Below are 17310 nucleotides of genomic sequence, written 5' to 3'. Positions count from 1 at the left end.
AGATTAAGAACAAAATTTGATTAAATGGCCACGAATGCATGGATTGGTTGGTTAGTTGAAGGACTGAATTGAGATAAAATATAATTTGATGGTCAAAAGTAAATGTAAGGAATAGTTTAATGCCGTCGAGATTTTTTTGCCCAAATAAAAAAAAGGGACTGTTGACAAGCAATGGAATTACAACGTGACCATCGAGCTTTTTAGCTCAAAATAAAAATGGGGACAGTTGACAAGTAGTGGAATGACAATTTTGTCCTCCATCAGACATCTTATTTACAGAACTCAGTTTTTGGTATTCCCCTTGGCTACTGCGTGTTGTGTGTGTATTTTAGACACCCACAGAGTGAGAGAGAGAGATCAACCGCAATGTACCGCCAACCGGCGATGGGAGACTACGTCAGCAACGGCTACCACCACCACACCAACCACCAGCACAGTGGCGGTGGTCAGGTGGCAGCGGGGCATCGAGGAAGGCGGGGAAGCCGCGGGAGGCAGCGAAGAGATGGCAGCGGTAGCAATAGTAGTGGTAGTAGGGTTTGTAATTACTACGGCGCTCAGCAGCAGGAAAAAGAAGAAGAAAGGGCTCCTCCGCCTCCGCCGTGCACGGACTTTGATGTTGCCTATTTTCACTCCTATGCTCACGTTGGCATTCACGAAGAAATGATCAAGGTAGTACTATCCCTTTTTCCTCCGAATTCTTTGCTCAATTTAGGAAAGGTTCTACATTTTGTTGTAAAAGTTTAACTTTTTTACTATTAATTGAATTTTCGAATAATTTGAAGAATTTGTTGAGAAAAAGAGGTGTTTTTGTTGATCTGTTTATTTGTTTTAGGTTGTTTCTCTGTCTTGTTAGGGAAAGGAACTTAGTTTTTCTGTAATCTTGTAATTGTAGGGATTAAAATCTTGGTAAAAGTTTACGTTTTTGTAATTTGGGAAAGGTTCTACATTTTATTGTATAAGTTTAACTTTTTTACTATTAATTGAATTTTTGAATAATTTGAAGAATTTGTTAAGAAAAAGAGGTGTATTTGTTGATCTGTTTATTTGTTTTAGGTTGTTTCTCTGTCTTGTTAGGGAAAGGAACTTAATTTTTCTTGAATCTTGTAATTGTGGGGATTAAAATCTTGGTTTTTAGTTTTTCTGTAATCTTGTAATTGTGGGTATTAAAATCTCAGTTTTTATATTGTGGGGAACTTAATTTTTCTGTAATCTTGTAATTGTGGGGATTAAAATCTTGGTTTTTAATTTTTCGGTCTATTTGGGGTGGCAAATGGTTCGCAATACTAGGGATTGTGTTACTCGTTGTAGTGCTTGAATGATGTGTTAATCTGCTTCATCCATGCAGGATCGTGCGCGGACTGAAACTTACCGGAACGCAATTTTGCAGCATCAGAGTCACATTGCAGGAAAAGTGAGTTGATAGCCGTAAAAGGGTTAATTTTTGTGATGAATGATGTTAATGTCTATTCCTATGTTATCATATATTTGAATAACATCAGATAAGGTTGATCTATGTAGTAGCTATAAGACAGAAGATGCTAAACCTGTAAAGGATCTCTGTGGGATACTTTTATGAAATTCGTATGGTAGTCGTGCCTAAGATTCACGCTATACACTCTTTAAGAGGATATATCCATGAAAATTGTAGCTTGACTATTCTTAACTGATGCAATTTTCTGGTTAATATTTGACTTCTCAAATTCATACAATCATGTTTGCAGGTTGTAGTTGATGTTGGTTGTGGAACAGGGATTCTTTCCATATTTTGTGCTCAGGCTGGTGCTAAAAGAGTAAGATATCTTTGTGATTAATCTTTGTTACATGCTTAAATCACATAAAGTCTTGTTGTACATCAATAGTATTTGGCCCTTAGAATGTGGTGCAAACAAGTCAAAGACTGCCATAGGAAAGGTTGTTCTACATTTAGAATAAAATTTTTCACATCCCACCTAAGTGCTAAGAGTGCATATTAAAATGCTTTTCCTTCAGAAAGACAAGGAGATAACGAAAGCATTGGAATTGAGTTTCAGATGTGAGGATGCCTGCATTGACTTTTTGTGGAAAAGTGGGCTGACATTGATTATCTATATTGTAGAAGAGAAGCTTTTCCATTTTTCTTGTCTTCTTTGCTTAAAGAGATTTCATTACAATTCTCTATCACTGTTTCTTTCTGTTGCTATCAGCCTGATGTTAATGATTGTTTCTGTTGCTATCACCCTGATGATAATGATTGTTTTTCCAGGTGTATGCAGTGGATGCCAGTGACATTGCCATACAGGTACTTTCTTTTCTTGGGGGGAAAAAGAAATTTTGACTTAAAAAAATGAAAAATGCCTCAAGTTGTTTCTTATACCAGAAACAACGGTCATCATTAGTACCTGCTTTGGCATTTTAATATTGTGCAGTTTTACATGTTTAGTTCTTGAGTTTTTCATTAAAGACATAGTGTATGTTGCAGAAGAAATGCATCTATGCAACAACTTGATTTTAACATTGCTTGAAACTCCGCTAGAAGGACATGGTTATGAGTTGACAATTATATTTTAAATTGATTGACAGGCAAATGAAGTGATAAAGGCTAACAACTTATCTGACACGGTCATTGTTTTACATGGGCGTGTTGAGGTAGGTCACTAGTAAACAAGCATTTGTGTCGCTATTTTGTTTACAAAAGGTTGGGTTGATTTTATTGTTATTTGGCATTGGATGATTAGATTAGAGTTTGATATTGTAAACGAGCATTTGTGTTGCTTCTAAAGATGCATCTATGTCACTATTTGCTGGTTTGATATTTCTTCTGTTTAGCTCTTGACATTTGCTGGCTTGATCAGAATTTGATCAGCTGACTTTTGCAATTGGAAGCAGAAATTCTTGTATATGTAAGCTCCAAAAAGATAATATATAAATGCAAGTATAGTTCTAGTCCCCAATTTCTTAGACCGAGGAATGTGCCATCCTTAACATGTCTTGATCATAACTTGAGTGCTATACTGCTTATGTTGATCTAGTCTTGTGTGTGTTAGGACGGAAAGAACTTGCTTTTCTTAGTTTTGCTCATAATTGTCTTGTGTTTGTCAACTATTGATCATATTATTTTTCTTGATGTTATTTTGTTGATTACGAATAACATGGCTACCTATTATAGTATGTTACTATTATAACATGGCTACCTATTATAACATACTCTTGTTATTATAAGAGTATGTTAATTACTGATGATTATTGGGTTTGAAAGAGTTATATTTGCATTAGAGATGAGCTTCGATAATTAGAGTAGGCATTTGCTCTGTTGGTAAAGTTATTTCAAGAGTAAAGATACAAATCATATAGGTTGATAGGTTTTATATGGCTTGCAAATCTTCTATGCTAGCTCGTTTTTTAGACAAAGAATTTGCATTTAAGTTCATGCTATGGTATCTGTTCTTTCTACTTATCGGTGCATCTTGTCTTCATCTATCTCTGGCTTATCAAAATTTTGTTCGTGTCTCTGTGTCGTGCATCATTGATTTCTATTCCTTAAGCTACTTGTCAGTAATAGTTTTAGCTGAGATTTGAAATAAGTAAATAAACATTCTATCATGTTTGAATAGCTGGATAACCACCTGAAGGTTTTTAAACACGTGTGATTTTGAGGCTTTATTTATCTATAGGTAGAAGTAAGGGATCAGGGGAAAGATTAGTTTGTTTATGACGAAAAGTATGACAGTGCCATTAGGTTATTCATTACTTTTGTTAGAGATTATGCACATTTGTAAATGCATGTGATTTGGTCTAGATTCTTCATTTCTTTTGAGAATTCTATAGCGTGACTTGTCTATTATACTTCATCAAGATGAAAGTATGTGCATTCTTCAAATCTGCATATTGTTATTCTTTGAAGCAGGATTGTTGACATTAGTTAATGTGTTCTTAGGCAGAAACTCACAAGCAATAGCTGAATGATAAACTTGCTTAATTTGGTGATATATATATATTTTTTTGGCAATTAACTATACCTGGAGTTATTTATTGGTCTCCTGAAAAAAGTTGCTATGTCATATTGTGAACAAGAACTGCAATGAGGCAAGCTGCATTTTAGGTCTCTTGTTTAAGATGTTCTTATGAGGGCGGTACAATCGTATCAGCTATGGGAAATGGAAATTGGAGAAAATTGTTTGATACGTTCTTTCAGCTTGAGGCCATGGTTTAATGGAAATCACTTTCTAAGTCACAGGCATTTTAATGTTTGTTAAGTATTTCCTCTGGTTCAGTTACATCTTGTTCATGACATCCAGAGTTTTAAAGCTAAATTCAAGGTTTCTCTTTTTATTTTTTTCGGCCCTGTCATTTAAGGCTGGTTATTTGCTGTTGTTTTTGGCTTCCTTTCCCCGCCAATCCCTCGACCCCTCTTATTGATTAGTGAGCGGTTTGTTATAAAATGAAGCGAAGGAGTGCCAATCTGTTTACACATTGGAGAACCAGGTTAGACAAAAGGACAGGGAATAAAGCAAGGGCCTAATCAAATGGTATATCAAACAAATACTCAAGCCTTCTGCAACAGAATGTCTTCTTTATGTACTCAAATTTTTGCATCATCTAGCATTCGACACATTGAACAGTTATGTTTTTGAGAGCTAGTGGAACAAAATGCATGCTAGACACAGCACGATTAACCTAGCCCTTGCTATAAAAACTTGCATTATTATTTCTTAATTGTTGGGTATCTTTGCATGCAAACTAAGAGGAAAGATTGGAAATTTTCCATTGACTGGACTGTTTCAGTGCGTTTGGGGATGAGCTTTGGGATATTAACACGTGACATCAGATTCAGTTTGCATTTGCTGTTATTTTGTATAGATATTAGTCATCTTATGTACTTTTGAATAAGGCCTATGTTGGAGTTTTAGGAAGAAAAGAATAGACGAGAGAAGTTATGAGAGGCAACCAAAAAAAAAAGAAAAAAGAAAAACAGAGAGTTACATGACAAACTTTGTCCAATCTGCTTTGACAGTTTAAGAAAGAGGTTTGACGATTTAGGATGAAAAGAGTGGGATGATTAAGGACTTTGGTTAGAATTTTCTTGTTGAGTCCTTACTTTTTTTTGGGGGGGGGGGGGTTGGTGGTTGGTTCTTGGGGTGTAAAATTGGCATTTCAGAAAGTTTACCAGCTTTACTTACATTTTCTCTCCTTTTTCCTGTCAAAGTTGGACAGAAAAGACTGTGGATTCTGTATCTACAAGTCCTCTCATTACTCTTTCATTCTTGTTAAACTCCCTTAGGAAAGAAAGTGTTCACCTTTTTTCGAGTCTTCTCTTTTCTTCTTTTCCCTTTCCTTTTGAATCTAGCTGGAAATGTTTCTTTTTAAGCTTTCTTGACATGAGTATGTCTTGTTTTGTTCATCATAGGATGTTGAAATTGATGAAGAAGTCGATGTTATCATCTCTGAATGGATGGGCTACATGCTTCTTTATGAGGTAATCCACAAACAGGGATGCCATGCATATGGCCCCTCCCAATATCAAAGTGCATTTCGACTATTTAATTTTCTTGTTTCTAATTTGATATGCAAGTGCCTTGTAGAGCATGCTAGGAAGTGTGATTAGAGCAAGAGATCGTTGGCTGAAACCTGGAGGTCTGATTCTTCCTTCAAATGCCACGGTATGATGACTTGTTCCTTAGTATGCCAAATTGTTGCAGTCAACTGTTAATGCAAAATTTTGTTCACCTGGTTTGTAACAAATCAGGCTAGGAAAATGGATCAGGGAGAATTTTATTGGCACAACACTTGAGTTTTCTGTTAATTGATGACACGGGACTGCCCTTACCATTTCATTTTTAATTTGAAACTAGAAAGATCCATTGCCAATCTTGTAATTTTTTCAACTAGAAAATATGTTGTTTCTAGTTAGAATGACCTGATAGGGGCCAAGATGGATTTTGGTAGTCAGTTTGATAACTGAAGATCTATTGTGTGAACATCTTGTCTCTGTCTTTTTCTTTCAACATGAAGAATAGTGAAATTGCAAAGAGCATCATGGTAGTATCATTCTTATGCACATAATACATCCAGTCTAGTATGTGATAATAGACTCATTCTTTCGTGTTAGTTATCTGGACTTTGAAAAGAGATTCACTTTGGTTTGGTATTTTGTACTTTCTACAGTTATACATGGCACCTGTGACACATCCAGACCGATATTCTGATAGCATTGACTTTTGGCGCAATGTGTATGGAATTGATAGTGAGTACCTATGCAAGATTGGTGCTTTATTCTTGATGACTGTTTGATTATGCATCTTATGCAAGGGAAGCTCCCTTGATGAGTAACGAAGTAATTTTGGGTTTAAAACTATTGTTCTTACCTGAGATAATTTAGAAAATGTATAATCGGGCGTTCATTTTGCTTTCTTAGAAAATTTGCTTGTCTTGTGTATTCTGTTTTCAATAGTGGGTATCTGGCATAAATGGGTTTTATTTACCTGAAGTTTTCACTTTAATGGTCCTTTAATGGACAGATTTTCTGTTATTTCTTGGCCTGGCAAACAAAGTTATTGGAGGTATTCCAGGTCAATTGCTGAAGCAATACAAATTGCACTCTGGATTGAGTACTTAATTGTTTCCTTATCATGTCTTTGATACTTATGCTTTCTGGAGAATAACCATTTAGTTGACTTTATGAATAACTCCATTGGAGGCTTATGTGAAAATCTGGTTTCATGACAGTGTCTGCAATGCTACCATTAGCAAAACAGTGTGCATTTGAAGAGCCATCTGTGGAGACAATTAGCGGAGAAAATGTTCTGACGTGGCCTCATGTGGTGAGCTTTCATTCTTATCACCTTCTGTTGTTGGCATTCATTGAACTATTTGTATTTTTAACCATATATGAACTTTTCACGGTTAATCTAGCAGAGAGATCATTTTCCGACTTGCCCTTCTAATTGGGACTGGTTTCATGCATTTGCATTGGTGGCACTTCATCTTCTATGATGCTGTGTCACCTTTTGCACAGCCATATGTTTAAGCTCTCATTTGAAACTGGGAATTTAGTGAAAACTTGTTGTAAACCTATATGCCAAGAAAGAAAAGCAGAGGAGCTAAAAGATGGTGAAGTGGTTCTTGGATCACAAAAAGAAACATATAACTCAGATGTTAGATCCAGAAAGCTAAATTTTTCTCAGAGCAAAGGGGACAACAATTTTGTAACCTAGAATTTATACTTTGCTTATTAACATATTTCACATCTATAGTTATTTTATATGGTTAATTTTTAGCAGAAAATCCTAAAGGAAATGATATTCTCTTTCTTGAAGTCTAATTTTGAAGTGTAAAGTGTTTTTTCTCTTGGGATACTTCATATAATGCTATAGGTAATACTTTGACATATTCCAAAACACATCCTTAAAATATAATTTTCTCATATTTATATTCCAACTATTACATTCCAAGAAAGAAAAGCAGAGGTGGTTCTTGGATCACAAAAAGAAACATATAACTCAGATGTAAGATCCAGAAAGCTAAATTTTTCTCAGAGCAAAGGGGACAACAATTTTGTAACCTAGAATTTATACTTTCTTATTAACATATTTCACATCTAGAGTTATATTATCTGATCAAATTTGCTCCATTTGTGCCTTTAAACATCTGAAAAGTTTTTTCTTTTATCACATGATTGGTAATGCCAATATGCTGATGCTCAGTCTGCATTTCCCATTCTGACATTGAGTATTCTATGGTTTTTCTTTTGGTGACACATGCAATTTACTAATTGAGATTCTTATAGAATAACAGTTTCAAATGTTTGTGGTAGTTAACTGGGTATCCTGTTTTGCCATACTTCTTATGCTTGTTATGATGTCTGGAAACATGGTTTGTTGTTTTCTAGTTTAGATTGTTTTTTGTGCAGAGGTACATCATCTTTTTTCTGATGGAAAGTTATATAGTGCATGAATTGTTGCTTAATTACTTTTTCAACTTTGTCATAGGTAAAAAATGTGGACTGCTATACAGTTTCAGTTCATGAGCTAGAGTCAATCACGACAAGCTTTAGGTTTCAGTCAATGATGCGAGGTAAATTGTGTAAGAATCTCTTGTCATCTCTTTTAGTTTTGTACATCATATTGTTGATGATCTTGAATACTTTTGTTTAGTGGAATGATCACCTAGTAAATCTCTCTGCTTTGCAGCACCATTCCATGGTTTTGCTTTCTGGTTTGATGTGGAGTTCAACGGGCCTGATCTAAATCCTTCCAATAATGACACATCTTCATTCAATGCATCCTCCAACGGCTATGTTACTGATCCTAATCAGCGAAAGAAGCGTCCCAATCCCAATGAAGCACTTGTGCTTTCAACTGCACCTGAGGATCCTCCAACACACTGGCAACAGGTGCAGTACTACTGCTTTTCTTTACAATTTTGACATCCAAAGAATGTGTGTATGATATAAACTATTAGTGTTTTTTGGTTTCCGATCATTTGAGTTATTTTGTGCAACTAATTTGCAGTTAGACTAGTTTTCTAGCAATCTTACCTGTAGTAGAGTACTTATCTGGGTTTTTGGGCTTTTCTGTTTCTGGAGGAGTGACCAAGTGTGTTTGTAATTTGTTATATATGGAACTGGAAATTATATATCAGTGATAATTGTGAGAAATTGTCTGTAACTTGATTTCTTTTCAGCAAGTTCCATAGAAAATTCTGTCTGTTGAAGAAATTTTGTCCGTGATTTCTTTCTATTGCCAAGAAGTAAGCTATTTGCTGCTGAAATTGGTTCTTCATTGGCATTGATAACTATTACAAATTCTAAACTTGATTTAGTCTCATGATTTCTTTTTATACTTTCAAAGGCTAATTCCTGTTGCTGGGTTAGCAAGTTGATGACTTACTCCCCCTTTTATATCCCCATCAGCATTTGCAGTGTTTTTGGATCTAGACTCTTTGATGTGAAACTTACTTTGGGCCTTCCACCCCATTTTGCTTGGCAGACCTTGATATACTTCTATGATCCCATAGATGTGGAGCAAGATCAAGTTATTGAAGGTTCTGTAACTTTGTCACAGAGCAAGGAAAATGCTCGGTTCATGAATATCCATCTTGAATATGCGTAAGTTAAAGCTTATGACTCTTGAAACTTTAGAACTTTCGATTTGCTTGTTTCTTTACTCTTGTTTTATCTTATACCGAGCCTAAATCTTTTAAGAGTGAATTTGCTCCTGCAGATCTGGTGGTCGATCATTTGTAAAAGAGTCAGTTATGCGATGAGCTAGCTAGGTAATTCCTTCCGAGTTAATTTGTTGGGTTCATGAACTGGAGCTAGAGGATTTCAAATGGAACTTTTCTTGGGCTGTTGTGTGCTAATTTGTTCTGCTTCTTAGATTCACTGCCCACTTAAGAGTTTCAACATATTGGTGGATTCACGTCATTTCTACTGTCATTACTTCCTGAAGCTTCGAGAAGTAATTGGATATGTTTGACTGTGAAAAGTGAAATTTTAATAGTTTTTCTTGTACAAAATCAAGTACAGGAAGATGCTGAAAGAATTGCAATGACCCTTGGTGCCCTGGAATGGTTGGTGGTACCTGTAACTCATACTTTTAGAATGTCATACATGGAAAATAGGTAAAAGCAGAAACTGTGACTCTTGGGATTCAGGTTAGGTGTTGTGTTTTTCTTGTTTATGCCTTGTGGCAGATAGGATCTAGCTTTATTGTTGTTGACGATTCTAGGATTTAGCTTTATTGTTGTTGAGCTTATAGTTATTCTGCCAGTTAGGAGAAAAATATTGGTTGATTAACTGAATATTTCTGTAGTATTTATAAGGTGTCCCAACGTTTCTCTATGTTATACACTGCTATGAATCTTGACATATCTGTCTAGTATTTTTGGATCCAGCTGTGATAATGTGAGATCGAGTGGTAAATTTTTGAGATGAAGCAGGCTTTTTACATCTTTGTTATGGTAGTAGGTATATGCGCAGACTATACTTCTTTCAGTGTGTGTTTGTCTTTGAAAGAAAGAAACTGGATATCTGTAAATTTGATCACTATGCACTACGTAACAATTTCTTAGTTTGTAAAATGTTGGTTAAACCGTTAATGTGGCGATGGATTGTTAAATATATTCGTGGTTTCAAGTAGATGCGTATCAGACTTTACTGGAAAGTTTACAAGACAAACATGATCAGGAATTTTGACTTTGTTGAATGCCCGTTAGTAAATTTTAGGCTTGGCCCATGTTCAAATCTGACCGTGCCTCTCGATAGTAATGTGAGGGTTAACTGCTGTAGTCTGTATTGTCTATGGAAACTTTTAGGTGGTATTGCCTGCAGTCTCACTTTGGCTTAGCCAATGAAAATATCAAGAGACTCAAACTTGATGAACCCCTTGTGCGATAAGAAGCATCTGATTTTGTCTAGTGCTTGATGATAATTGAGTGCGTAATTGTTAGTTTGTAAATTTCTGGAACAGAAATGCATTTAACTTGATAGCCTAAAGATGTAAGCTGTACATTCATGATCATGCAAAGAAGCTTTATAAAGCTTATATAGGAGATCATTCTTATCATTATGGGTTCAAAGACGAGTTTATACTCATCAGTAAGGCAGTTAGTAGGATGTTTTCTGGTATACATTCAAATCTTGGAAATTCAAATAGCATGATGTAATAATTTTCATTGTCTATTTCCCTAATCTTCTTCCTCTCGCCTCAAAAGGCATTAGGATTGGTTCATTTTGATTACTATTCAAGTGTCAGCAAGGATTCTAATTTGATTATACGCAGTATCCTTTTCAATGTTTGAATGCAGCACTCAACTATTACTAAACATTTTATGGAAGACCAAGAAATCTTTCTTATTAACAATTTGGTTGGAACTTTTCATCAGAAAGTGCTGTAGAGTTGTTGCATTTTTGTCTGTATCAGGTATTAAAAAAAGCACTTGGCAACCAAGTACATCCAACAATTGATATTGGAGTTCTTTCCTCTCCATTACGATGGCCTCAAAAAGTCACTGTACTACTAGTCTACTATTTCAAACATATTTATAGTACATCAAGCAGATGATTGTGATCGATCTGGGAGGGTTTAAAAGGAGGAGGAAAAAAAAAACAAGCAGATGATTGCTATCAAACTTTGATCACAAAAATCTTGTTGACAACTACTGTTGTCGACCACCTAGAAGCATCACTAAACCCTCCTTTACTTAAAGAAAACTTGAATTTCTTAATCTCTAACAGGCACACTATGACACTAACATATCTAGAAATGAATAATTAGGCTCCAAGCATACATATCATTAGAGTCTCACACTCCATAATCCTTGTTTCGTTTTGTTCTAGTTTAGCAAGATATCAGAAGCCGAATCCATTTAACCATATACATACAGATATAACAGATAAGATTATGGATTGGCAAACGTAAACTTGATTCTCAGTTTTCGGGCTAAAGAGCTGGTTGATTCAAATGGAAGATTTGCTGTAATTGTAGGAGTTCTTTGACACTTTCACTTGTTTTCAAAATTATTTGCATAAGATGTGCATGTGCAGATTTTATCTAATCACAATTACCACAGAAAGCTGCCTTTTATTTTATTTTATAACTTCCTCAAGCTTTCTGGATATAGCTGCAGACTACAGAAACATGTTGTTATTATCCAAAAAGTGTTTCCAGCAATTCGTTAATAAAATTTGCTTTTTATTAAAAAAAATATTGTTGTTATTGTTGTTATTAATATTGTATTAGTATTGTCATTGTTGTTATTTTGCAATTATTTGACCAGTTGATCAGAAACTTCATAGCCTTAGTTCAATGAATATCACCAACACACTATTTTTGACAAACAATTGCAATCACCTCTAAGCAATTTAATATCTGAATTATGCTTAGGGTTTCAAGGGTATAATTTCTATAACAATAAAATTCGTTTTAGATCTATTCCCATCTAGAATGGCAATATTTTGAATGCAAAAATTTGATGTTCCTAAGCAATTAATTAGAACACCAAATTGCCATTTATGATCCAATTATCTTTTCCATTTTAGAGACTTATTTAGAAGAGAAATTAACACCATATATCCTCTACTTGTCTATGCTTGATTCTTCTGATTACCTTGTTTCTTGTTACTGATATTCCACATATTTACATTTAAGAATTACATCTGCATGATTTTGTGTGTGTCTCTGTGTGTGGGTGTATGAGTGAGAGAGAGGGAACACAAAGTTTAAAACAATATTGTTTATTGAACTGTTGAAAAAGGATTTGTTTAGTGACTACAACTTTTAGGTGTTATAATTGCTCAATTATTGGAAAGTAGTGCAACTCCTATATTATATGCAACCCAAACTGCCATTTTCTTTTTCGTTTGTGACATTCCCACTCCAAATTCTTTTCTATTTTCCTGCCCAATCCATTTAGGGTTTGCTTGTCGAATTTAAGAGCATAAACTTATTAGAAAATTCTTTGTGTCTTAATTAATCTTCTTCCACACCCTCAGATATTTAGTATCTTTATCAATTTCAACACACAATAATTTTAATGTTCGGTTGTCTGAACCAGCATGGTCTAGTGACTACTAAAGCTAGCGGAAATCAAAAAGCTAAATGGATTGAGATATTGCTTTTTATTTATTTATTTATTTTTTTAGTGTAAACGGGAGGATTCGAATCCGAGACCTTTTGCTTACACTCCCTCCCTCCGTACCACCCAACCCAACCCAACCTTTTGCTTACTTAGCAACTTACGTTTAGTTTATTAATAGAGGCGATGAAAGCTCATAATTGAGATAACTATAATATATATTAAATAGTATATTATAATGCCATTAGACTATACTATATATTTAACATTTACTTACATTAAGAAAGTTCAATATTTTTTCTTAACTCGATTTCTTTTGAAAACTCCTATGCCTAGGGTTTCTTGTCTTTGAGTTTTCGTTAGTTTTGGGTATTATGTTACCTAATGTATTGAGGTTTTTTTCAGTTCCTTAATGTTTAGTTAGATTTAATCATCAATTTTAATTATCAAATAAATTCAAGTCTTTCGGAAGCCCTCATATCGCAACAATCTGAATGATTGAAGTCTCTCTAGCAAAACTCGTGAACAAGATCATCTTGTCAAAGATGGATTTCTTTATTTTCATCAATCAATTGATGGTATGGCCCAGAATCAAATTCAAATTCTATCATGTCTAAGATGGTTTACACTTTTTGGCTGCATGATATAACATATATTTGATTCTAGAGGTATCCTTGAGCAATCATTTAGGCAAAATTCAACTTAGATGAATGATCGTGATAATATTTTGGCTGCATGGCAACAAATGAGATGAGCTAAGCCGCCATTATCGGTTAAAAAGAGAGATTATATGAAATCTTTACTTTTCAAACAAACCTTCCACTGATTAAGAGAAGAAAAAGTTGGTTTTGCCTAGCATTAATTTAGTTTAGAGCTAGATTATATTAATCCTAATGCATGATGAGCTTATCATCAATAGAACAACAAAAGAACAATAACTTTCTGGGAGATAACTCGTGCTAACCATAAAGTTGATGTATCGATTAGAATAATTGCAGTTAATTTAATGCTTCTTTTCGCTTTGAACTGCACGTAGATTAAAGACTTAACGTAGAGCCAGTGGAAATTGTTGCAGCACACAGTTAGCTATTTGTCTGGTTGGAGATTCGAATTTGTGACTCTTTCTGCCTAGATATGGTAGCTTGAATTGGGATTGTGGAAATGTTTTCTAGCATGATTGAATCTCCATATCAAAATTAATTTTCTCTAGCATAATTACTGAATAAAAAAAGTTGTTTCTTTCACAAATTTAATACATTGGTTCTAAAACCATACTTTTGCTTCACTGTAGTATCCCTAAATCTAACTATGATTTACGATGATGGAGGAAATGGATCGAAAAAAGGGAAATTTTAGTTATAATATATCTAATAAAACAGTTTGGGCGAGAGGGAGGCTGTGAGTCACTCGGAATACGGATTTGTGGTTGGTTGATTCTTTCAAATTGATTCAATTTTCACTTGTGAAAATAAGAACTATAGTGTGTATTCTATCTCAAGTTACACTAAGTTATGTCGCAAGTTGTGCACTTGTAATGGTCCTAGAAACATATTGTCTAAGAGAAAAGGGATACTAGGGAAAACAAAACTAAAATGACTTATAACTCTAGCAATCAAATTATATACGGAAGTTGAATAGTACAATTCCCTAATCCTAGAATAAGGGTTTTCGCCAATATAAAGAAATAGAAGAAAATACTTATGGAACATTTCTTGGTATCATTTTTGTGTAAATAAATGGAAAAATTGGCATAGTGGAGCACTTAGCAAGAAGTGGTACCATACAAATCCAAACCTATGCATGCGGAGTCAAACAACTAGACAATTGCTTCCCTATAAGGGTTCGTGTAGAATACTCAAAACATTCTTGCAAAATTATTTGTTATTGCCAATTAAAATGACCCAAAACTACATGAATTCCAAGAATACACTTAAGCTGGATGCATAAAACCGTTTTAATAGTTTTAGCTTCAATACTTTGATGGAAATGAGGTTAAGAACTTCTATACCTACAGATGCATTGCTCAAGCTAGTAGTAAAGTCTTTGTGTGGAGGCAACCACTAAATTATAAGGCAAGAAGTCTGGGTCTCATTTTTCTTCCACAAGCGGTAGAAACACACACACACTTACACTCAATTAGACCGACGCAGGAAGCATCGGAAAATCGGCCCGAAAGCAATCTAAGGGGGACTTACAAAGAGAGACCGTTCAACCAATTGGTGACAGAATGGCTCTCCTGTGGACTTTAAACTCAGAGTAACTACCCCACGATCTTTCGATGTGGAATGGTGACACCCATCCCCTTCCCGCGGACAAGTCTGGGTCTCATTAGGTCCAAAAGAATCTTAGCACTATATTTTCACCACCTTAGTCATGTTTGCTTTCCAGCTGGATTTTTTTTTCTTTCAAACAAAATGGAATACAACTAGGAATAAACTAGATTTTGGGATCCATATCTGAAGAGTTTCAAACTAGTAGCAACAAGTTTAATCAGTAAAATTCAAGCACTCGCATATTCATGTAAAACTTGTACTCTGCAAAAAAAACTTCCTGTGATTAAATTGATTAGGTCACAATTTTGGTTCCCAAAGTTTAGGCATTTTGCCAAGAATAATCTCAACAGTCAAGCAATAACAGCTTGAAAAAACTTGAATACAACAACTAATTTGGTCGCTAAAGTTTCCAATTCAATCAGAAAAGGACACTTGACAGGATTTGGTCCCTAATATTTCTCATCTTGATTGGAAAAAAAAAAACAATTGTTAGATCATGGACTAGCATTCTCTAATGGTGAGGGTCATGTAAAAGTCACTTCGATGATACTTTAAAAAAAAAATAAAAAGTAAGATCTGTTGTCCTAAAAATCTATTGGAATTCCTAATTTACTCATTTCTCACTTCCATGCTAATGTTAATCACAGCTTCAAACTTGCACTTGTTCTGGAAAATTAGAAATTTTGGATCTCTATTACAAAGTAACTCTTTCAGACAATTCTAAATCTTTTATTTTGTCTTCTTAGTGAATGCCCGCATGATTTCTCAACATGGTCAGTAACTCAGCTAATTCTATCTATATATTTTCCTTTTTGCCAAAATTGAAAAAAGACCAAATTTATAACCATTGAAACTTTGAGACCACTTGGGTCACAGTTGGAACCTTCAGAGAGATCAATTTTGGTTTCTTGAAAACTGTGGAGATCACTTAGTACACTACCCAAACTTTGGGGCAATTTGTTCTCCAATTACCACTTAAAAAAAAATCAAACTATATAAGCTTTTGAATGTAAAAATGGGTTTGCACTTTGCACATGTATGATACAAATATACACTGATTTGCACGCATGACTCAAATGCTTTTCCTCTACAATTTTGAATCATTCTATGAAGCTCAATTAAGTTTTATATGTGGTCAAAACCATAGCTACTTTTAGTGTTTCAACAATCCAACGTTTTCACAAGTTTAGTGCAAAACATGGCCATGCCACTATTGTAAATTGTGCACCATAATGAACGTGTACCAAAGTCCAAACAACGCACAATTGACTACTCACAACCCATGGTGACCATAACATCTAAGAAAAATGGCTAGCTAAATAATTTTTGAGTGAAAATTACAAGTTTAAAGTGCTTAAGCTAAACTATATTAGCCTACAATTTGACTATTAATTACTAACGAACCAATATTCAATTCATTCGACGTGAGATATAGGCGTGACAAGTATAATTACACTTGTTTATTGAGTTAGTGTACATGAATAAAATTTACGTATACAACAAAATTATATAAGCATACACTAGCTTATGTAAAAAAAATAATAATCAAACAATCTTATGAAAATCTCAACCGTACCTGCTCCGGTCATTTCATCGCAATAGCCCACAACCAATTAAACCTAGAGTTACAGTCTCTATGCGTGTTGTGTAGGGTGCAAAGGAGGGCACTCAAATGGCCTTTTGCCCCACGTTATAATTTACTTAATGCGTGGTACAGCATCTTATCATCTCCAGGAAGCTTCATGTTGTGTCATTATTATTCATCTCATGCTGGAGGAAAAAATGCAGTGCATGAGGTTCTTGTTATCACATCTTTTTATCTACCCATGCCCGGCATTTTTGCACGCTTTTTAACAGCTTCAATCATTAAATTCCAAACAAAAAGTTGAAAGGCCTCCACAATCATTTGGGAAGGTCAGACTATGAATGCTGCATGCTTGTTTATCATTGCTGTTTTGGTTTTGGATTTTTATGTTCCAAACTACAATTTCATTGACTAGAAACTAATGTATTAGGCTGGTGAGCAAGTCCAAGATGGCCCTCCAAGGTTTTTTAACTTTTTTTTTTAAAAAAAAATCCTTGCAAAAGTGTCTCAATTGCTCTGGCAAATTTGGGTATTTCCTTGTGTTCTCAAAGGATATCTATAGCCCCTTAGTGACATTTATATTGTCATATTTTGTATTTTACATTACACAAAAAATGTCACCTTATAAGAAATGGATAGTTTGCAAAGATAACTCTCTCAAGCATACGCATATTAAAAATTCAAAATATGCATTGCACATAGAAAAAGCCAAATTGACTTGTTTCATGAAGAGGGCATGATCGAACAATTGGTAGAGGAAAGTTTATTTCCAAGACTTCACCCATGGGTTGGGTGACTAAAACAAAGGGGACTTGAGGATTATTATTGTGGATCTCCAATTGTACTTGTCTTGGCGTACCGATATAAGTGACAATTCTTTGAATAAAAAATTTGCCTACA

General features: G+C 34.7%; 1 protein-coding gene across 3 annotated transcripts; it reads left to right on the top strand.

The window, feature by feature from the left end:
• The first annotated feature begins 328 nt into the window (after positions 1 to 328).
• LOC113751809 (probable protein arginine N-methyltransferase 6) lies at positions 329 to 9911 on the top strand. Of its 3 annotated transcripts, XM_027295955.1 has the most exons (14): positions 329 to 669; positions 1346 to 1411; positions 1722 to 1790; positions 2243 to 2278; positions 2560 to 2625; positions 5384 to 5452; positions 5559 to 5636; positions 6142 to 6220; positions 6703 to 6797; positions 7965 to 8058; positions 8166 to 8368; positions 8964 to 9082; positions 9198 to 9249; positions 9503 to 9911. In XM_027295955.1, exons 1-13 carry the CDS (start codon positions 367 to 369, stop codon positions 9238 to 9240), a joined length of 1320 nt encoding a protein of 439 aa, XP_027151756.1. In that variant the 5' UTR covers positions 329 to 366; the 3' UTR covers positions 9241 to 9249; positions 9503 to 9911. The 3 variants fall into 3 exon arrangements, with proteins under 3 accessions (XP_027151756.1, XP_027151757.1, XP_027151755.1); XM_027295956.1 differs by having other exon boundaries at positions 7965 to 8049; positions 9198 to 9911; XM_027295954.1 differs by having other exon boundaries at positions 9198 to 9911.
• The last annotated feature ends 7399 nt before the right edge of the window (positions 9912 to 17310 follow it).

Source organism: Coffea eugenioides, chromosome 11, assembly GCF_003713205.1.
Source record: "Coffea eugenioides isolate CCC68of chromosome 11, Ceug_1.0, whole genome shotgun sequence".
In the NCBI taxonomy this organism is placed as follows: domain Eukaryota; kingdom Viridiplantae; phylum Streptophyta; class Magnoliopsida; order Gentianales; family Rubiaceae; genus Coffea; species Coffea eugenioides.
This window is presented reverse-complemented; position numbering and strand designations above follow the sequence as displayed.